This window comes from Rhinolophus ferrumequinum, chromosome 16 (genome assembly GCF_004115265.2).
Source record: "Rhinolophus ferrumequinum isolate MPI-CBG mRhiFer1 chromosome 16, mRhiFer1_v1.p, whole genome shotgun sequence".
NCBI classification, from domain to species: Eukaryota; Metazoa; Chordata; class Mammalia; order Chiroptera; family Rhinolophidae; genus Rhinolophus; species Rhinolophus ferrumequinum.
The window spans coordinates 40,965,358-40,987,792 of record NC_046299.1 but is presented as its reverse complement, the minus strand read 5'-3'; the positions used below and the strand labels follow the sequence as shown (position 1 = coordinate 40,987,792).

The window sequence follows — 22,435 nt, the reverse complement described above, 5'->3', positions numbered from 1 at the left end:
TGATTAGCCCTTCATAAGAAATCTTTAGCTGAAAATTGGCAATTTGCCTATCTTCTTGCTTATCACATTAAAAAAAAGAAAAAGCAATCATGGAGAAAGTGGAACCTTCGATTTCTCTAGTCATAGTACGGCTCTTTTATTGTTTGAATCGTTAAGTGTCTTTTTTTTTTTTTTTTTACCCACCAGTAACTTGATCTTTTATCACTCTCCGGACTGCCTCCTCCTCTGGTATGCCCTGATGTATTCAACACATGTGTTCACATGGGAGGCTCGCAGCACTGCGAGCAATTTACATTCGGCTTCCCAGCCTGTGAGAAGCAGCAAATCAGTCTCTGAGAAGGCTTCGGAGACTTGTCAGCAGTCTGTAGCTTATTTCTGTGCGTGTGAGGGTGTGTGTATGTCTCTCTCTCTCTCTCTCTCTCTCTCTCCCTCTCTCTCTCTCACCATTTACAGGCTGGAATCACTGTGGAGGAACAAGCAACAAAGTCTTGTCAAGATTTTATCTCAGGGTAATGATTAGTTAAAAATGAAAGAATAATAATACTGATTTTCCTTAGAAGAATAATTGACTGTTTGATGTAGAGAACACCCAGTTTCTTCCTGAGGAAAGCTGAACAGGGGCTACATTAGCAGCCGGAGGCTCTGACAGCAGCAGGGGCTGGATATAAGCAGCGGCTTGCTAAGCGAGCCCGTAAATGGACTTTGGTCTCAATGCTTTGACTCTTTGTCGTGGTTTTGGATGTTGGAATACGGGCGGTGATCTCCTATCTTTTGTCAACTCACCTGATTTAAAGGAAAGATGAGTGAAGAACCAAAAGAGAAAAATGCAAAACCTGCTCATAGGAAAAGGAAAGGAAAAAAGGTAAGAAATGAATAAGCAACATGTACTCTGTATTGTTCTCTGACTCTGGGAGGAAGTGATCTTCTGGCTGGATTGTTAAGAGACTGGATTTTAAGAAGCTGCTAGAATCAGAATGCTTTTGTTTTTCTGGTCTATTAATGGGTGTGTTTTGTGTTGAAGAAAAACATTACAACTCTCAAATACATTGCTAAAATATTTAAACAGTTAAATATAGTCATTTAGATTTCACTGAAGTAGTGTGTTTTTCATAGTGATATTTATTATTAAGTAAACACATGTCCTAATTATGTGGGTGGGTGTGTTTTTTTTCCCCCTTTAAATTTTCCAGAATGCTTGTTAATCAACAGGGTACAATTACTAATGAATATTATTATGGTATAGATGTTTAGCTTTAACACATATTTTAGGCAAACTTAGGGAAACCTGTAGTTACACTTTAAAATTACAGCATGGAGGTGAACTCCATCTTAATTATTGATCAGCTTATGGCTGACAAATCTCAGATTTGCCATTGACTCTGCAGTTGTACAGCCATATGCCTAATTTGTTCATTCTAATTTATGAAATTAATTTTGTTTTCCATGTAAATGGAAGAATCTTCAGCATATAAATAGGTGATTATTATAAACCTGTAGATTCATTTTGGTTTTCTTGAATGTGTATGTCTTAAAATGTGCTCCTAACTTTTTAATACATTTTGAAATGGGGTTGCGGGGGAGGTAATTCCCTAGGTCTGGCATTTGCTTTTGATCCATTGTGGTTTATAAACTGGCTTCTACAGGGCGTGCCTCCAATGGAAAAGACAGTTGTGTATCTGTAACAAAGAAAACAAATCCCTAAAATTGGATTATATTTCATAACTATTTAAAAATGTTATATAGAAAATGTGTACTATATTTTGAAATCTATAATCAAAGTCTTCAGATATTATATTTTAATTACTAGAATTATTATGTATAATTGTGACTTTAAAATGCTTCTTTGACCCAATGTAATGTATGCTCAGCCAATGGACATACAGAAACTGGATGGTTGTGGTAGGGAAGATAAAGCTTTCAACTACTCATTGAATGGTCAGGCATTTAAAAATATGTTCATAATCGGTGTGTTATTTAGGAAGCAGTCATTTGAATACAGTGTTCTTGAAGGAGTTACTAACAGCAGACTCTGAGGACATGCCAACTTTCTAGGGCAGTGCTTCCCATCGTGCAGATGGTGAAGCTGTGCAGACTGGCCTTAAGTCAGCCTGGACTCCCTGCACATTGTCTCAGCAGGGGTTGATGATGTTGCATAGGTGCTCTTCTGATTTCCCAAGGGAGTAGGTCGCAGCTGCACAGCACAAACCATTTGTTTAATGGTTGGCGTCATGGTGCTGGTCTCAAGGAGAGCTGTCAGCTTTGCTCATGTTTATGAGATACGGCCTAAGTGTCTGACAGCCTCCACCATGATTCTGCACACAGAGTGTCACGGGGAGCCCAGACAGACATTATGAGCCACGACAGTGCAATCCGGATTAAAGTGAGCAGTGGCCCGGTCGGTTATAAATCACTGAGCTTTTATGTGGAACCCCTCAACATGGGCATTTATTTTTTCCTCTCTTCTTTGAAAATTTGCCAGCTGTGTTCCAGTTTTCCTCATAGAAGGTTATCCTACTCACAGCACAACCCTTGTCCCTTCCATCCTACGCTCTCCTAACTGCTGCCAGGGTACTCTTTATGAAAGCCTTTATCACCACACTCTCCCCCAGTACCTTCCAAACTCCCTACCGGGGCAGGATGCGCAGTGAAATCCAAATTCCAAGCTCCAAATTCCTGACCACAGAGCTTGAGGCCCTTCGCAATCTAACCTGTACTCCCATCCCATGCTTTTTCCCCTTCACCATTTACTTCACTCACATCTAACTCCATCCAAACTGGATTCTTGCCAGTCCATGAATTAATCTATTTCTTCTGATGCCTGTTCTTTGTCTATGGAGTCAGCATTTCCATGCCAGCCTGCCTGGTGAAATCCTACTAATCTATGAAGATCCAACCCAGCTCTTCCCCTCCCTTGAATCTAACCCGAGTTAGAATGAAGTCAGTCTTCTGGATTGTCACAACACCTTATTACTGTCAGGACACTTGACGTATTCTGCTTCCTTGTCAGGTTGTCAGGTACCCGGTCTATTCCCTTGTCCACATTGAACCTGCTAGTATTCACGTCAGGGGGTTCTCAGCGTGTTCCCTGTATGCAGTTGAGTCTCATTGAATTATCTCTACCATTTACTGACCAGTGTATTACCAATAATTTTCAGTGTCAGAGCAGATATGTATCAAGTAGGAGATATCTTTTAAATGAATAGAGCTTTTCTCCCCATATTTTTTGGATAAGGGACACAGTATTTTTTGTTGGCTATTAAATACACACACAGATCCCGATCTCTCTCTCTCTCTCTCTCTCTCTCTCTCTCTCTCTCTCTCTCTCTCTCTCTCTCTCTCTCTCTCCCATGTCCTTCTGAACCAAATATTTCATGAGGTCTCTGGGTGTTCCAGATAACCTACATTGCACGATTGCTGGGTGTGATCAAATGAAAGCAATTCAGGTGGAAAATATATGCAACGTGACAAATTCTGTTGCAACAAGCTCCCCAAATATTTAAAATATTTCCCAGTTATTTATGGAATTATTTTGATATAAAATTTAGTGTAGAATTTTTTTGTGTAGGAATATATCTCAAAACTGCCCTAAAAATTGTATGTTGGTGTTGAGTGTTTCAGAACAGATCACATGTTTAGGGCATTTGGGTATAAAGTCTCTCATGAGACTTTAATATTGGAGTCAGTGAGATAACTGTGAAAGAATCATTGTGTAATTCCTTTGTTAGCACATAGTAGTATGTATTTTGCTCAGGAATATATAAGGATTCAAAAGGATGGTAGGAAATGCTTTTTTTCTAATAATTTCTATATCTTGTTTTGGAACGTGAAGAGGGTGTGTGTGTGTGTGTGTGTGTGTATCCACATCTTGTAGCTATTTATTTCTCCTTATGCTGGTTACCGGAGAAGGACTTACTAAAAGTCTGGAGACCTAAGTTCTAATCTAGTCCTGCTTCTAACTTGAAATCTTGTCTTTGAAAGAACAATCATAGTCTTTATAAAATGGGATCATACACCTGGTACTGCTACCAACTAGTATGACTATGTATGATAGTATGAGAGTGAAATACAAATCATCAGTAAGACCATATTTTTAAAAGGTTTTAAAATGTTGACTCCTAAACTCAAGGTGGTTGTCACCATGGAATTTCCAATTTGCTATAGAGTGGCTGATTCTCTAGTAGAAATGACAAATGAGGACATATTGTCCTCCTGATATTATTCCACCAGAAATACTTAGTTTAACTAGCCACTAAAGATTAATTGTAAAGAGTGACATTTAATGATTTTATCCATTTAGCATCTGGATTCCTTAATCAGGTTGCCATAACAGAATACCATGGACTGTGTAGCTTAAGTAACAGAAATTTATTTCCAGTTCTGGAGGCTGGAAATTCAAGATTAGGGTGCTAGCAGGGTTGGACTCTGGTAAGAGCTCTTGCTGGCTTGTAGATAGCTGCCTTCTCACTCTGTGCTCTCATAGTTTTTCCTTGGTGTGTGTAAGTTGAGAAACAGAAGGAGAAGAAGAAGGAGAAGGAGAAGGAGAGGAGAAGGAGAAGGAGAAGGAGAAGGAGAAGGAGAAGGAGAAGGAGAAGAAGAAGAAGAGAGAGAGAGAGAGAGCGCTAGCTCTTTCTCTTCTTATAAGGCCGCTGATACTGTTGGATTAGGATCTCACCCTTATGACTTCATTTAACTCTAACCCCTAAAAACCTTATCTTCAAATACAGTCACACTGGGGGTTAGGGCTTCAACATATGAATTGGGAGCAGGATGCAATTCAATCCATAGGAGCATCTAAAGAAGGTACGTTGTCCAGGTTCCCGACTTAAATATGCTTAGTAAAACACGTGATGGTGATTGAAGTCCTTTCAATAAATTTAGTTATTTAGCAGATGCTGTGTAGCGGTCAGCTCCAGGCCCCAAGCCAGTCGCCAACCAATTCATGCAGAAACGGTTGAGGCTACCAAATAAAGGTGAATTCAAGTTCCATCACTGACAGAAAGGAGAGTAATAAATTCCATTTGAGGATGATGTTAGGAAAGGATGCATACAGGAAGGCGTGCTTGAATTGATGTTAAAAGGATATGAGTTTCCCAAGTGTTCCCTAGAGGGTCGGAGCCGTCCAGGTGGAGAGTGTAGGATGAAAGAGAAAGGTTTGAAGCAGCCTAGTGTGCTCAGGAATCTCAGACATTGTTTTGTGTGGCTGGGGTGGAGAGTACAGGGGTGTGTTATTGCAAGATATGTGAATGGAGAAAAAGACCAGGACCGTCTCAAGGAGTTTGAGCTAAAGGTCTCTTTTGTGTCCTGGTGTTCACCAAAAGGCTTTGAGCAGATCAGTGTTGAAGTTCAGATTTGCTTTTGAGAAAAACATCCCTAGTATTTGGTAGGAATGCTAGATCTTTATTTTACACCATCATTCCATCTGGTAGGAAATAGGTGTCATATAGTTTCATTGCCAGTGATTACTGTGGACTTGGTCCCTTGAGTGTTTCATTCAGTGATTTTATTTATTTATTTATTTATTTATTTTTTATTTATTTATGTTTTAAGTGACAGATTAGAGAAAAAAAGCATAGATATTTAGAGCCTGCTGAGTAATGAGTCCCATTGCAGTTTGCTTATTTTCTAGGGAACTTTAGCAAAAGATTTTTGCACCATTTCAGTTTAGTTGCCTTTTTCCTTTTAAGAATCCAAAATAAGTTACCTTACTTAAGTTAGTTTTTATAGTTGACGTTTTTTTCTGAGGGTGAACTTCACAACTTGCTCCTGCCCCCTCTCCCTCTCTCTTTTTTTTTCTTTCTTTCCTCCCATGTGCTCGCCTTAATGTTGAGAGCTGTACTGGTTTCCTGTCTGATAAAGCTTCAGTTACAGAAATGCATATTAATTTTTAAGGGCGAGTCAAGAGAAAGTCCATTTCTGATTTTCATTCAATATTCCTAAAGCTGCTGGAGTTTCATTGTTGGCTTCTTCTTTGGATCTAGGTTCTTTGATGAGGTTGACTTGTGTACACGATGCCCTCTTACAAGGTGGTAGTGTGCCAGCACACCTTGAGCACAGGGCACATGTGTTTACATCTAATATTCATTGGGGTGTTTGGACATCGCTCACTTTGTTCTCCAAGCAAATAACCTGTCAAAGTCTTTTGTGGGTGAGTGGATGAGTTATTTGAGCTATGGTTCACTGAGCATGATCACATGTCCAGTGCATGATGACGTCTGAGGGGCTAAGGATACAGGCCAGGTCTAGTGGCTTTTATATCCTTTTCCGTTTCACTGGCAAAAGGTTTTTTTTGTTTGTTTTGTTTTGTTTTGTTTTTCTCTCTTAGTCTCATATAGCTAGAAATCTAAAAACGATTTTTTATTCTCTTATTTTTCTTCCTCTTGGTTGTTAACCTTACTTTCACAAATGCTATCAACTTCATAGTTAATAGGCACTTAAAATATTTAAATGTCTTATGCAGCCATATCTCAAAGCAGTAATTTTGACTCCTCCTATAATTAATTTGTAGTGGTTTTTCTTGAACTGAACATTGGAGATTGCTCATTTAAGTATGCGGACTTCCATATTGTCTTTGCCCAATATATTTGTACATTTGGAACTTGCTTTTTGTTGGGCGGGATTGAATGGATTAGGAGAACCTGGGCGATTACTTTTTATTACAGAATTTCATAAAATAATAGACTCTCAATATACTACTACCTTTTAACAATCAAATTTAGTGAGGCAGATTTACCTGGAGATTTTGTTCAAATTATTTGTTAGGAAGAGGGCAGAATAAACTTGATATAAACGTATTTTATATATAGAAGCCTTGGGGCACATGGCTTTCAAAGCGAGGCACTAATATTCCACGAGTTTAAAATCCCTTCTCCGTAATCCCCAAATCCAAAACGAAAAACTGAACATTTTTTCCTAACTTCTTTGGCGGCAAAATCTGACCTGACCTGAACTCATTTGGCAGCAAAACCTGTTCTGACCTTATGTGAAGCTATTTATAGTCTTTATTTATCTTACTTCGTGTGAATATTCATATGTTTTGTTGCAGAAGTAAAAATTGTTTGCTTATGTGGTGCTGTCCTAACATGCTGCTGGGGATGTCCATAATATTGGTATATACCCATCTAAATCTGGAAAGTTCTGAATTCCAAGTCTTTTCTGGCTGCAAGGATTTCAGAAGATGGATTGTGAATCTGTATTGAGTTCTGAGCTGGGTCCGATGAGCCAGTATGACTAAAGCTTAGCTTGGGGTGAGGGGTCTTGTTTTTATCCATAACAAATTCCAGATAAAGCGGTAATAGGGGGTGCTATATCAAAGGTCCCTAATGCAGTTTTCAGTCTGTAGGAAAAAACTATTCCCAGAAGCATTCTAACAGATATCAGCTTGCTTGGTAATCTGAACATTTGGACAGGGTGGTTTTGAAGATGATATTTATCAAGCCTGGTTTTCTGTTTTCTGTTTCTTTGTTTTTTAAGTAGTAACTGTGGCTTATCAAGAAAAAAAAAATTCTAATGCATTACTTAGGAAATTCTTAATTTTTTGTTGTTCATGACCATTTGATGAGGTTATAAAAAATAATGCAGGTTATGAAAAAAATATATAGACTTTGGGGGAAATTATCATTTGATTGAATCATTGTGCCTTCATTCCAAGAAAATAATGTTAATCATATGAAAGATAATTCATTTCCCACAATTAGCACATGAAATTACTTTCTCTGTTATCTATCTTTAAAAATTCTTACAAGTATATTTTTATACAGCTTAATTTTTAAAACTTTTTAATTCTATTTTTCCTCTGTTACACAAAATTGCAGATATAAAGTAATTTATTTCATGACTATGTTAATAGCTTAAAATCTGGAAGTTTCTCTCAATTTTTTATTCCTTTCTTACTTTTATTACTTCGGTCTCTGAAATCCATTGGTCCTGCCATCACTAGAGAAGTAAAAGGAATAAAGCATATTCAAAACATGCTGTCATATGATATCTCATTATTTATTAGCGATACCAGTTGATATACGGGTATTAACAGTGTCCTTAAGAAAAACAAAAGTAAATCACATATGAAGTTTCAATGCTTAAGGAGAGTTTAGATTGTGAAACTCAAAACATAATTAAGCTGTTTGCTAAATGCTGACTGCTTGTATAGACAGCCTCAAAATCTTTCATCCTTTACTCCCAACTGACTAGTGTTTTAAATTATATCTTTTACAGCACACGAGATAGGTTGATTTGGCATTTCTACCGTGTGTGTGTGTGTGTGTGTGTGTGTGTGTGTGTATTAAAGTATAATCGTGCAAAGCTATTTAATAGATCTAGTTCATCATTTTGGATCTGCCTCATTGATTCTTCCAACAAATTTTTTTTGAGCACTTACTCTTCTAGGTGCAAAGGATTCATCAAGGACCAAAACAGACAATAAACATACAAAGTGGATAATTAGCAATAAGTCAGTATAAAAATTCATGAGACTAGAGCTCATAGAAGGGGTCACTCCTAGGGCCACTTCTCTCTGAGAAGGCGACCCTGAGGTGAGCTTATGCACAGCAGGGACTTGCTCAGCTCTGGAAAGATGACATTTTAGGCAGAAGAAACTGTTTGGAAAAGGCCCTGTGATGTTTGGGTCCTGAGGAAGGAACATCACCCTAATGGACTTTCCCAGTTGGCATGAACTTTAAAGATTTCTGCACACAGATCTGAAATGTCTTTTTCCTCCCGGAATTCAGTCAGTGTCTTGGGAGTTGTAAGGGTAGGAAACAAATTTTAGGGAGTCAGCTGGGGATTCATGGTATCTAAACAGTGTAGTGTCCAGTGCATTTGTGAGAATGCTGAACTTTTATTCTACTTTTCACTTTCCCTTCAGGGCTACTTATTGTTAAGTACAGTGAGGAGCTGGAAAACTTCTTGCAGAAACCCCCATCTCTTAAGTCTCCAATTAACAATTACTTTCCCCCTTGGTACACAGTCTACTTGATAAATTAGAAATACAAATAAAAGTATACCAGAAACTGAATGTTTGTGCACAGTAACTTTTATAAATAGCATATGTGTAGCCTATAAAATATACATTGTCTTAAAGTATAGGCTCCACAATTCCAAGCATTTGTGTCATATGTAATGTCAGTATTTTGTGGGTACTTAATGAAAAATTAAACAATAATTATAGCGAACCAAGCTAATTTGTTGATACAAAACTTAACCTCTAGATAATTTATTTGGGACTATTGTGTAATTTTCCTTCGTCATTTTCATGATACCTATACTTGTGTATTTTGTCTTTACATGCAGTCATTTTACTACTAATTTATCTTGGCATTTTACAAAATTGAGAAGTCTCTTTGGAACATTATCATGTTATTTTAAGTGATGGTTCAATCATTTTTAAATCTAGTTCATTTTGATATAGAAGGCAAATCAAAAACACAGACGTTGAACCACAGTAGTCTGAATATTAATGCAGAAGACATTATGTGTGAGTCATGTATTCAAATAAATATTTATGAAGAACTGCAAACTTTCTCTTTAAAAAACAAAAGCAACTGCAGTTATGAATTTATGGATTCCCACCCCACTGCCTCTACAGAGATGTTTATCAGAAATTGAATGGATTGCCTCCTACTGTACATGTGGAGTTATTTCACTCAATCTGTTTTTTGTTTTTTTGTTTTTCGTTTGTTTGTTTTTTGTTTTGGACAAACAGACAAGCATAGGAAAAAGCTTGGCTTTAGATATTCCAAGTTGCTTGTTCTGACCTATTAAGCAGGGCTCATACTCACCTGTTTTTTATGACTTTAAGTCAGAAAAAAAAAATGCACAGGGAATTTATGAAGTTAGAATAGCAATAGTAGGTTCTAGTATTTCTTTTAAAATTGGCTTTCTTTTTAAAAATTTGCCTTTCTTTTTAAAAACTTGCTAGATATGCCTTTTATGAATTCAATTACATGAGCGTGCTTGAAATAGATGTAAGTAACTTGAAGCAACACATTAGTGCTGGAGAAGTTTTCACTGTCTTTCACAGAATTTTGCTGTTTTAGGGGACTCTACAGCAAAGGTCTAAAAAGGAAGGGAGGTCCTGTATATTATCAAAGTGTAAAAACTACAAAATATTAATTTTAATTTCTTAAATTAATGACCGATTTTCGCTGAGTAATCTCCCTCATGAAATGCTTTTAAACTAATCCCCATCGCTCTGTAAAAGGTCTTTTAGGGGGGTAAAGGCTCTATGTTACAGTACTTTGTGTACATTATAAATATGCCAATTATAGTTTTGTCTTTAGAAAATAGATGTAGCTGCATTAAACTAATATGTCAACAAGTGCCTTTTATCTTCTAGTTTTAAAACATTTCTGTAATCTCTAAAGTAGAGGTTCTTCTGAAAATATGATCATGGGCTTTGATCAAAAGACGACCATCTGCGTGGTGAACTGGCAGGACCAGCAAATGGAACCATGTACATACAGCACCGTTTAAATCCTTGTTCCACCATTTAATAATAATTCTCAGTTAGTCAAATTACTTACATTTCCTAAGCCCATGATTCCTAGTCTGTAAAATGGGGATATTTTGCTTACATAGAGGTTTAATGTGAGGATTAGAAATGGTATATGTCAAGTGGGCTAGCTCAGCTGTTGGCCAAAAGTAGGCATAAAGCAGAGTGGCTGTTTTTGTCATTAATGTTAAAATCATTGCTAGTATACGATTCGTTGTGGTGCTACTTATTACTTATGAAGAAAAGCAAAATTTGAGAGTTATAATTGCAATTCATTGTCTACACAAATCAGGATTTTTGTGTATTCTTTTAATATGACTTACTCTCTTTCATTTTTTACAAGTCAGTATAGCTTGTTCCATGATGGTAAAATTAATTTGTAATGTTAATTTCCTTCCTTAATTAGAAAATTATAAATTTGTATTCCAACTGTAACAGTCTGTTAAAAAATTATCTTTAGAATTGTTTTAGAAAATTACATATTTATCTCTACTGAAATTTTGATTTAGGAACAGCTTTATGGAATATACTGCATTATAATCATAAAAATTGGCTGAGATAGTGTATTACATACGTATTTGTGTAATGTTAACTTCTGATTGTACCTGTCAGATAGGATTTGGATTATCAACTCTAGTATATTAGCCTAGTAGTGTATATTTCACTCTAGTATTTGTACTCTAAAAATTCTTGTACTATGTATTTTATTTAACCATTTATGGTGAGGGAACAGGGTGATGTATGGAAAAGAAGAACACATTGTGAGTTTTCTTCTTGGCACTGGCGTTATGGCAGCAAGAGGTGGTGAGGTGGAAGGAACATACGACTCAAAATCAGCTGATCTTTACAATAAAGGCATTTAAGACAATATATATGAAAATATAAAGTGTTCATTGAGTTTATCTGTGTGACACTGAACTGAAACCCCACATGTTCTAATCTCTGAAATGTAGTTGAACCAGATGATACTTGTGACTCGAGTTTTAAGACACTATTTTCTACCAACAATATTGAATTCATATTTGCAAAGCAGTGGTCCAGTAGGTGAGATTTGGGGTGGTGCTCTGTGTTTGATGAAGGGGGTCAAAGGCCCAAGAGATCCTCCTCTTTGTAGGTGGCATCTTCTGTACATCACCTCCAACATGATTTTGCCTCTAACAAGATAGCCATCTTATTCGGTAATTTGCATTCTAGTTCCTCTATTTTTATAACGGAAGTGTAAAGAAAACAAAGAATGTTTCCTAACATTTTCTCTTTTCAAAGAGAATCCCAATTGCTGTTCTATTCTATTTAACACCACCATCATGTGAAACATTCTGAATTTAAAGTATGGGATCTAAAGAAGTTTTAGAAAGAGCACCCTATTTAATGGCAAAGTAAGTTGTTGGTCTCTTATTTCCAGTCTTTCATAGAAGTCCCTTCAGGGACAATTTGTGTGTTGTTTACACATACATCATGAACAATTTGCCAGTTTGACTTTTTCTTTATTAGTGTGGTAAAATACGAATAACATAAAGTTCAGCATTGTAACACTTTTAAAGTGTAATTTAGTGGCATTCACTACATTTACAATGTTGTGTGGACAGCGCCACTATCTAGTTCCAGGACTTTTTCATAACCCAAAATGGAAACCCTACACAAAGTAAGCTGTCGCTCCATATTCTCTCTTCCCCTCCGCCCCTGACAACCACTAACCTGCTTTCTTTCTTTCTGGATTTGCCTATTCTGAATATTTCATATGAATGGTTCATAGTTTGTACAGTACGTGTCCTTTTCTGTCTGGCTTCTTTCACTGGGAGTATTTTCAGTGTTTATCCATGTTGTTACATGTATCAGTACTTTATTCCTTTTTTTGCTGAATAACGTTCCAGTTTATGGGTATTCCCCATTTTGTCCATCTATTCTTCTGTGGGATGGCATTTTGGATGTGTCTACATTTTGGCTCTTGTGACTAGCCTGCAACAAGCATTTGTGGATAAGTTTTTATTTGAACATCTGTTTCCAATTCTTTGGGTTTATACCTAGGAGTGGAATTGTTTGGTCATATAGTAATTCTATAAAAATTATGAAAGCTATTGAGGAGCTGTCAGAGATTTTCCTCTGATTGGTTTTTATACTTTGATTTTTTGTTGTATGCATATTTGTATATCTTATTACTTATCCAGTCACGTGATATATTATTCTTTCAGAGGTTTTTGGGTGAAAATGTGTGCATATTCATCATAAAGAGATGCAGATGGTGGGAAGTGGTTTGGGGAGAATGACAGCGACACTGATCTAAAGCAAATAGAGGAGCCACTCGTGGGCTGTTAGTAAATGGCAGCAGGTGTATCCTAGCACATAGGAGAAAAGTGAAACTATTGTGGTAACATTCCTGATGAGGATTTTTCCTTGAGACGTGAACTTTGAACAGTGAATGAACTGAGAAGACTAGGCAATCTGTGTTCTATTCCCCAGCATAAGTCACTGACTATCCCAGAATAGAGGGTATGAAATGGACTCTGGTCTTCACCCAAGGCCAGAAAAATAGATGGTGCATTTAGCCACATCTGGCTTCAAGTTTCTCCCAGAGAGAAGTAATCTAGAGGCTTAAAATGTCAGACTCCCTCTGTGTTGCATATTTTTATGGTTAACTTAACTGTGAAGCAAATCATATGTAATTCTCACTTCATAGTGTAGCTTCAATCATTCTCAGCTGTTTCTCTTTTAACATCTCGTGTGAGAGGATGCCCCTGGGCAATGTTACAGAGAAGCTTCTGAACCAGGTGGGCTGTGACTGACAACAGTGGCCACTATTTTGGTGAACTTTTCTGGGTAAATCCAGATGAGCTGCACCACTCAGTGTTTCCTTTAAGAGCTACTGAATGTGGGACTGTAATAAGAAGAAGGTTGAAGGCAAAACCAACAAGTATTAACTGCTTTGTTCTATGGGAGATGCTGCAGGAAAGAGAAATAAATGTATTGGAAAGGTATTTGCTTGTGGGTCACATGATCTTTACAAAAGAAGCAGGAAAATTCCAGAGATATTCGGTTCCTATATCTCTTCTAGATGGGGCAGATTTTTCATTTTGTTTTTCTTTCTTTTTTGGTGATACCCAGCCTCATGAAAATATGCAATTATTCAAGCTATTCCACAGTTCACTGGGCAAAACTAGCATTACCCTGTAGGTTATTTTCTGGTCATGACGTTTGCTACGAAACTGAAGATTTAGAATTAACTATTCAGGAAAGCCACTCAAAGTCTGTTTTATGGTCTTCAGATACAAAATGCAATGTAGCCTTCTGACTCTAATGCTTTTAAAAATGTAATTGCCTTAAATTTATTTATAACTAGAAAATTTTTTATAATTTCAATTCTAAGAGGATATATTCCAACAGTAGGTGGCCTGTTTTTTGACTGTTTCCTTAAAATTTCTTGCTTTAAATTTATTTATAACTGGAAAATGTCATAATTTCTATTCTTATCATTTTTCTATTTATTTCCTACCTGCTTCTGTAAGAATTTTGGACTCAGGTCCCATTTAAAAATAAATACAAAACTGAAAAGTTGGGAATATTATTGCTGAAAAAAATCACCTTAGAAATTATTTTATCTTTTCATCCCCCACAATTTTTTTCTCCCTGAATATCTTTTAGGGTCTTGCATGATACAAGTATATTATATGACGTGTAACTTATAAAAGTGTACAGCAATTATGAAAACTGTATGTAATTATCAGATAGTGTACTAAAGATAAATGGTATAGTATGGTTGATTTTATCAGGAAAGTAAATTTACTAATAAACAGGTATAGGAGAAAATCCACACTGGAATCCACCTTAATATATACCATTGAAGATGTCAGCATCCCTTCTGTGGGTTTTGGATTTTTTTTTTTTTTTTGGTACTTTTCACTTTATTTTACTTTTTCTTAGCCATTGCAGAGGATATTGAATTGAGGTTCCCAGTTGTACAAAATCCCTGTGTGAGAAACGCAATGTGTCAATCTGACTAGTGGGGGCTGGCCAGTTTGAAGCGATCAGGCCTGAAGGGGCTGGGAAATTCAAATGATGATTAGCATATCAAGTATTCAAAAAACCCTCGTTTCCCAGACCAGCTCCTTGGATGCTTTTCTCAAACAGGGGGTTTTGGATTTTTTAAGAAGTTCACAATAGTTCTTGGATCGTCGTGTACTTTGAAATGTCATCTACTCCTCTGATTCAACTATAAAGCCTTCATGGTCTTGAACCAGGTCAGCAGGAAGCGGTTATCATTTATAGAAAGATGCTCCAGGAAAGAAAGGCTTAGAATTTAGCACTTGAGGGCTCATTCCTTGAGCTGCCACTAGTTTGGAGCCCAGTGGAATCGCCCGCAGTTTCCTGCACTCAGGGTGAAAACACACTGTACACCATGGGTGCTGCCCTGTCCCAGAGACATTGTGAACTCGCAGGACGACGACTAGAATTTTCCCTAGAGAAAGAGCTCTAAGTGACATAGTTTGAGAGGATAATCCGTGGAAAAAATAGAGCAGTAACCTAAGACCAATAAGGACACAGACTTAAGGGTGTATTTTGTGCAATGGTGTATGACCTGGTGTTCATCTGAAAGAGCTTTTCTGGAGAAGGCTTGTTTTGAACCAAGGCATACGGTCATATGATTAAAGAGCCAGAGAAGTAATATAAATGAATAAATTGGGGCTGGTGTGGCGGGATTTAGGAATTATTTAAGAAAAGCCAGGAGTCAATTTCTATGTGAAATCTCTTTATACTGAAATATTAAAGGTATTTAATATATTTTTAAATATATTGTATGGGCCAAAACAATCAAGCAAACAGACAACCAAGCAGCACAGTCTCTTGGATTTGTACTTCTTTCTTCAGCTGTGTTATGGCTTGGCTACTGTCTTCACTTCTCTCTGAGTAGAACCTTAGAACTGTGTTCCTATATGGGGAATCTCCATGGTCAATGTTTGTTTATCTCATGTAAATCTAACTTCCTTTATTGTACTGGTTTCTGGTCTTTTTTTTTTTAATCTTTCGATTCTTCAAATACTGATATCAGATTTTACTCCACCCCACTATAGTCAAGGCCCATTGGAAAGATGACTTACATGAACATTTACATGAATATATGCAATTTATTCCTCAGGGCACTGAATAGATGATTTCAAGTTGTAGAAGTAACAGACTGTAGCCGGGAAAAATCTGGATGACACTTGAGATGCTCAGGAGCTGTAAATGGGGCTGAAATTCCAGATTTCCAATTAGCACGTGTCAGGCAGGACTTTATTTTATTACAAAGTTATTGTGAGTCAGAAGATGAAATTAGTATTTTTCTGAATCCCTCCGATGTACCAGATATAGTTTTACCCAACTTACCTCATTTTCTCAAGTCCTACAGCAAACCAATGAAGTGTTTTCTTCTATTTCACTTATCCTAAGAAAGTGTCTGAACTTCCCCGGTGAGTATGTGGCAGGTCCAGGATTGCAACCTTTCCAGATCCAAAGCCCAATTTCTGTTCTCCAGCTCTTTAGTACTTCCCTATTTTAAGGAAATTTGCCATTTCAGCACTGTCATTAAATTTTAGTCATTGTAATTTATCAATTGGTATTAAAGGGAAGGAAAGGGAGCAGAAATACATGCGTTAGCAGATTTAGCAAAATAATTCAGTTCTTTATACTTTACTACTACACACAGCACATTTCTAGGATTCATACAAACAGCTCGGATTTCACATATTCGGAGTTCATGACTGATACATGAAAACTAGCAACAAGTAAGTCTATTTTCGCTCAAGTGCCATCCTAAATTCATAAGGTGCCCCGATCCTTACCATATGTTTGTGCTACGTCATTATACATAAAACTTTAAAGCCGGTGATGTTCACATTTATTGTTGTAATAAAAGCATTTTGTTGAAACCTAACATATGTATATTTTAGTGGGTTGTGAATGCTCAGACATGATTTATAAGTGTTATGTATCCAATCTTATTAAATACTTAGTTGAGAGCACAAAAATTAGCGTAGATTTTATAATTATAAGGTCGGAGATATATGAAGACTCCTATTTTTAATTGCAGATTAACAAGAAATAAATATGAATATCATATTTCCTTAGTTCTAAGCGATAGAGTATTTTACACATTTTAATGGCTTTAAAATTGGGATGCATCTCACAATCCATGAAGTTTTATATTTGCTTTTTCGAGACAGCAGCTGTGATGTAATTTTCATTGCTTACATGTGCTAACTTGGTTGTTAATCCAGGTGACATGACTGCAGTGGTTCAAATTTTCAGTCAACAAACTATTTAAAGATTCTTTGAGGAAGGAATTTGCAGAAAGGGTGACAATGGGTTGCGAGAAAATCCCGGAGACTTTAAGAAATGGCCCATCAACTACCATCTTGTGGCATAGAGATTGATATTGCGTGAGAGAACATATTAGTAACTTAACCTTAAAACATTCGTGGTACAGAAAATCTGAAAGTGCAGAAGTTTGAAGATAACCAGTTTATTTCACTTATGTCTTCCTGTTTTAGTGTATGTAAGAGTCATATATGATAAAAGTTATGTGTAAATGAGTCTCAATAATTCTTTTCAGAAAGAATAAATTTGAAATTCATATGAAAATGGGTTCTGTCATAATTAACATTTTTTCTTTATGTTACATTAAAAATGATGCGTCTCATAATCAATGGCATCTTAGATTGTGAAACAAAATAGTGCATAATTCACTTTTCAAATTAAAATTCAGAGCTCAGAAATAGTTTGTATTTTCATGACTAAAATTAGATATTGAATGGTGTTAAATTTCTACAATCTACTATAATAATGCTATGTTGCTAAATTATAATTTTAAAGCTCTTGTCTTCTGGAAGCTAACATTTTTCTTCAAGGTTAAACCAAAGTCAAAGTAAATAAATCAACTGCACATAGCTTCTTTTCAAGTTACTTTACTTCATAAATGGCAGCCCAGGGGTCTATAGTGTGCACCAACTTAAACTTGTAAATAAGACCAAATCACCTGTAAAAATATAATGGAAGGGCATGGAACTTAGTTGGCTTTCATTTTTATTCCTTCTGTAATATATTTTTATCAATAATAGCCCTTTCTTTATCTTTCAATTTGATTATTTTTTAAAACATGGTTGTATTTCCTGTTTATTAAATGTATGGGCCATGCATCTTTACTCTTTAAAAGTATTACAGTTCTCAGTGTTCTTGAATATTCAGTTTCTAAGTTCATGTATTAAATATTGTTAAGTTTAAAATGCAAGAAAACAAAAAGTCCAAACCAGGCATTTTACTGTGTGATATATTGAAAAGAAAACCTTTATCATGATGTTGGTAAAATATGTAGTTGAAGAAACAGGAAATGTTTAACTTAATTTTGTATATAGAAAATTCTTGGTAAGTATCCTACTAAACCTTCTCTTAAACTAAATATACTGAACTGATGTGATTCCACTTCTGAAGGGACACAGAGCAATATTTGTGATAATGTGATTGGACTATTAAATGGAAATATTAAAAAGGTGTAATATTCAGTGTGGAAGTAAAAAAATTAAAGCATAAACAAAATCCTCGGCAGTTTATGAACTGCCATAGAGTTATCAAGTGAACTTTACTTCACTACAGTAATGACTTCTCCAAAGATAGATTAGCTGTCATAACATGCTGTGTTCATGCTCTTCGGCTGGATATAAAAGGTGGACGCGTAATGGCGGAATAGAAAAGTCATTTATTTTAAATCTTTATATGCTTGTTTTTCAGTCTGCCATTTTGTGTTTATCTTTTAGAAAATGTATTTTATTCTTTTTAAGAATACAAGTAATACAATTTGTCCAGCAAATAGCAGCATATAAAAAAGAAAAAAAATAGAAGAAAGCTATATAAACATTTTAAAAATTCTGTTTTAGACTTTCTAGAAATTCTCTTCCTTTCTAGACTGTTTAGAAAATGCTAGACACATGTATTTTTCTTTTCTTTTTATAAAAATGGTACATTAGACTGAAGTTTTTGAGAATACATTTATAACAAGTAAATGCTTCTGAGTCTGTTACTTACAGGAGAGGAATCTGTTAATGATACAATTAAAAGCTACTGCTCATGTATCTTACTTTAATTAAACCTATTTAACCCTAGCACACAAGAATGTTTTTATAATAAATAAATAATATACAATATCTAAATATTTATGCACTATACTTATATAGCTATTCATATTACATACACATACATATAATGTTTTATAATACTTTAATTATTAAGAAAAAGTTTATAATGGTAGAATTCACACATTATTTTACTGTTGTGATTTTTCAGTTTCAATAATTTCCTTTCTCGTAAGATATGACAGATTACCGAATGGTTCTGTTGTTTTAGTTTAAATAATTTTATTCATGTCAACACAAACAAAGGTTCTTTATGAAAGCATAGTATGTACTCTTGCTTATTTCTTTGAAGGCATTCCCTGTCCTCTGTTTCGCTCCTTGATGACAAGCTCCTGTTGGTCTGGTGCAGACAACTCAGAGCAATATGCCACCTAGTGATCCCATAAAGAATTCACAATTTTCACTCAACAATCTAGCATGTGTGAAAGCCATTTCGTGACATAGATCTTTATTAAAATGCTTTTGAAAGACACCTGTATGTGTATTGTTTTTGATCTTCTCTTTTATTTATATTCTGAAATGTCGATTTTGATAAGAATATTTGTATTGGATGCAGAAAAAACTTAAACATATAATTTCATTCCTCCTAACCTAATAAGAAATATGATAGTTCTTAATAGAATATAAGTGAAATGGCCAAATTGCCTAGAATTCTGGGCAGATTAATCCCCTTTGTACCTGGAATAAAGTGTAAATGAGTTTAAAATACATTGTAAGCATTGGTTCAACTAATTATGTGCCATAGGGAAAAGTATTAGGTCTTTTCCCTGATAGAGAAATAAGAGTTTTGGTCTTTGAACAACACTTAACATTAATTTTAAAAGAAATGTCATGTTATTATAGTATTTACATTCTTGAAGAGCAAGAATAAAATATTAAACCATAGTAAATTAGTAGTAAGAACTTTTTAAAGACATCCCAGAACATGATGAAATTATTGCATCATAAACCATACACCAATTATTAATGTTTTAAACAATAGCTTTTGAAACCTATTTCAAAGTTGTTATATATTTTAGACTTATGGTATATGTAACATCTCTTGGAAAACCATGGTGTTTCTATGTATATGCCAGTTATCATAGTGTATATATGTGTGTGTGTGTGTGTGCATGTGTGTGTGTGTGTTTGAACGAGCCCTTCTCTCTTGATCACATGTGTGGCAATGTTTGATTACCCGGTTTCTTAAAGAATTGTTCTCTTCAGAAAGACTGATAATAGAGACTTGGTTTACTATTCAATGTCTTTTGGAATTAGAATGCCTATGAAATTGTAATTAGTCAAGGTGACAAATATACGTCCTTTTATGCATGGGATCTGGCTTTAGGTATGATGTAGTGGATTAAGTGAGCAGAAGCTATAAATTCTGGTGATAGAATGCCCTGAATTCTCTCAGCTTCCTCATCCATAAAATAAGATGATGTCTTGTCTGCCCTAAGAGATTGCTTTGAGAAGAATTAAATGAGATAAAGAATGTGTTTTGTGGTTTATATTAGTAATTGTAGAACAATGATATAAATGTAAGTTACCATAGTTATCCTATATTATAGAATTTTAAGCATTAGCTATATAAGAAATGGAGTAATAATATGTTACAGTCGATGGGAAATAGTACAATATGTTTAACTACTTAAGTTTATAAGGGAAGGATGTTAATAAATCAGGGCCAAGCCCTCATATTGAACCATCACACTTAAAGTTGTTTGGGAGACACATAAAAATGGGTTTTAGACTTCGTTTTTGAGACTTATTGGTTGTGTAACATAGGTGGGTTGATATTTTGTGAAACTGTATTATTGTCAGATTTTTTGAATATTCTCTGTGAATGTTTTCAAATACTTACTTTGGGAAGTTTTCCTCTTTGGGAGAAAATAATAAGAACCTGTCCTTAGAGCAAATGGTGCTCATTACGCCATTTAACACTTGTGTGTTGCCTTTACAGGGCCTTGTGACTGTAACTAATGATTTCCTTTATGTATGCTGTTTTCTTTTTTCTTAGAAATTAAATAAAACCTAGGGCTGTGGTGTTGACATGTCTCCACCTTTTCCTATTGCCTGTGATACCTAAGACAGAGTTGTATAGTATTTTTAAAAGTTTGAATACGTGAGAGCCTGCCTTTTGCTCTGTCCCGTTCTTAAAAACATTGCCAATCTACTCAAAAGGGCAATTCCCCTCTTCTTTTCCCCCCCTAAATATATACATTTTTCTGGTCAACTGCAAAGTTGTTTAAAGAATTTCACTGAAGGAACAGATAAAGAAGGTGACAAAGAAAAGGTAGCATATGGTTAAAGGGGTCAAAAGGTACAATATTCCACTCATAAGATGAGTAAGTTCTGAGACTATAATAGACAGCATGGTGACTGTAGTTAACAGTACTGCATTGTATGTTTGAAAGCTGCTAAGAGAGTCGTCTTAAAAATTCTCACCAAAGGAAAAAAATATATATCCCCGTGTGCGTGATGGATGTTAACTAAACTGATCCCGGTAATCATTTTCAAATCATTATCAAATCATTATGTTGTACACCCACAACTAATACAATGTTATATGTTAATTATACTCAATTTTTAAAAACCTGCTAAAAAGAAGACAATATATGCACATGCCGTGGTTAAAAGTGTACCTGGTTTCAAAGGGAGGCTCTGGCATTTACCAGCTGTGTGACCCAGGACAAATTACTTCCCCTCTTTGTGACTCAGTTTTCTCTTCTGTAATGTAAGGTCTTAATATCATCTACCTTATTGGATTGTGACGATGATTGCCTGAGTTAAAACATCACCTGGTACTAGAACGCACTATGTGAGGGTCTGCCCAATAAAGTCGCTTTCTGTTGTACCCTTTCTTGATCTTTTTTTTTTGTTTTGTTTTGATCTTTTCTTTTGATTTGATTATTCACGTTTTCATTTTTGTAATTATTGTTTTTCCTGTTTGTGTGTCTTTGACCTCTTGCATTGCAGAAGCTAACCTCAGTTGCTTGTTTTAGGAGGGGCCATGTTTCTGAAGGAAAGGAAGATAGTGCAGGAATAAACAGGCAGCTGAATAGAATAAAATGTTAGCTATTGCTAACAGAATACAGTCAGTACAGAATATACTAGAATATGACAGTTTACCCTGGAGATACACAAAGGTCCTTGTGTTTGCCTTATATTTTTAAATGGGCCGTCATTTCTGTGGATCCTCTTACGTTCAGGGAGAAGTACTAGAGAAATGTAATTGCTGTCAGAGGGATACAAATGGAATTAAGGATTCCAATAATACTGCAGGGTAACTAAAATTATGAATGTGGAAATACTTTATAAGTTATAAAAAGACAATTAAGATGTTAGTGATTCTATCTGTTATATCTTTCGCCTTCTGCAGGGGAGTCTTGCTTTCTGGAAGTCATCACAAGTCAGAGCATGTTGGTTTGCAGAGCCTGTTATTTCTCAGTCTCTCCAGGCTGAGGCCTCCTTATGAAAACTCATTATAGCATCATCTTATCTTATAAGTGGATAAAATCACAGACCTAGAATTGTATAGTTTTAATGACATAAACTGAGGTGATATTGCTCTGTACAATGTCCTTAATATGAGGAAGTCTAAATATCATATACCTAGTTCTTCATTAATAGTGCTTTCTCTATGTCTGTCTTGATTTTTGACCTTGTGAGTTCACTCTGATACACAATATCCTTTACCTGACTTGATGAACGCGTTAGGCTAATTAATCCCTTGAAAATCTTACTCATGAGAATGTTCCTTGCCATCATATTTGTAGCCTTCAAGGCTTCTTGAATATATATTTTTCAGGTT

The 22,435-nt window shown here is 35.5% G+C and overlaps 1 protein-coding gene across 2 annotated transcripts in view; it reads left to right on the top strand.

The window, feature by feature from the left end:
* The first annotated feature begins 359 nt into the window (after nucleotides 1-359).
* ANK3 (ankyrin 3) overlaps nucleotides 360-22,435 on the top strand; it is a 473,720-nt gene continuing 451,644 nt past the window's right edge. Inside the window, exon 1 of one of the 2 annotated variants that reach the window (XM_033130276.1) lies at nucleotides 360-862. In XM_033130276.1, coding sequence (XP_032986167.1) covers nucleotides 800-862 — 63 coding nt within the window. In that variant the 5' untranslated portion in view covers nucleotides 360-799. The remainder of the gene's footprint in view (nucleotides 863-22,435) is intronic. The other variant, XM_033130259.1, reaches the window with a different exon arrangement.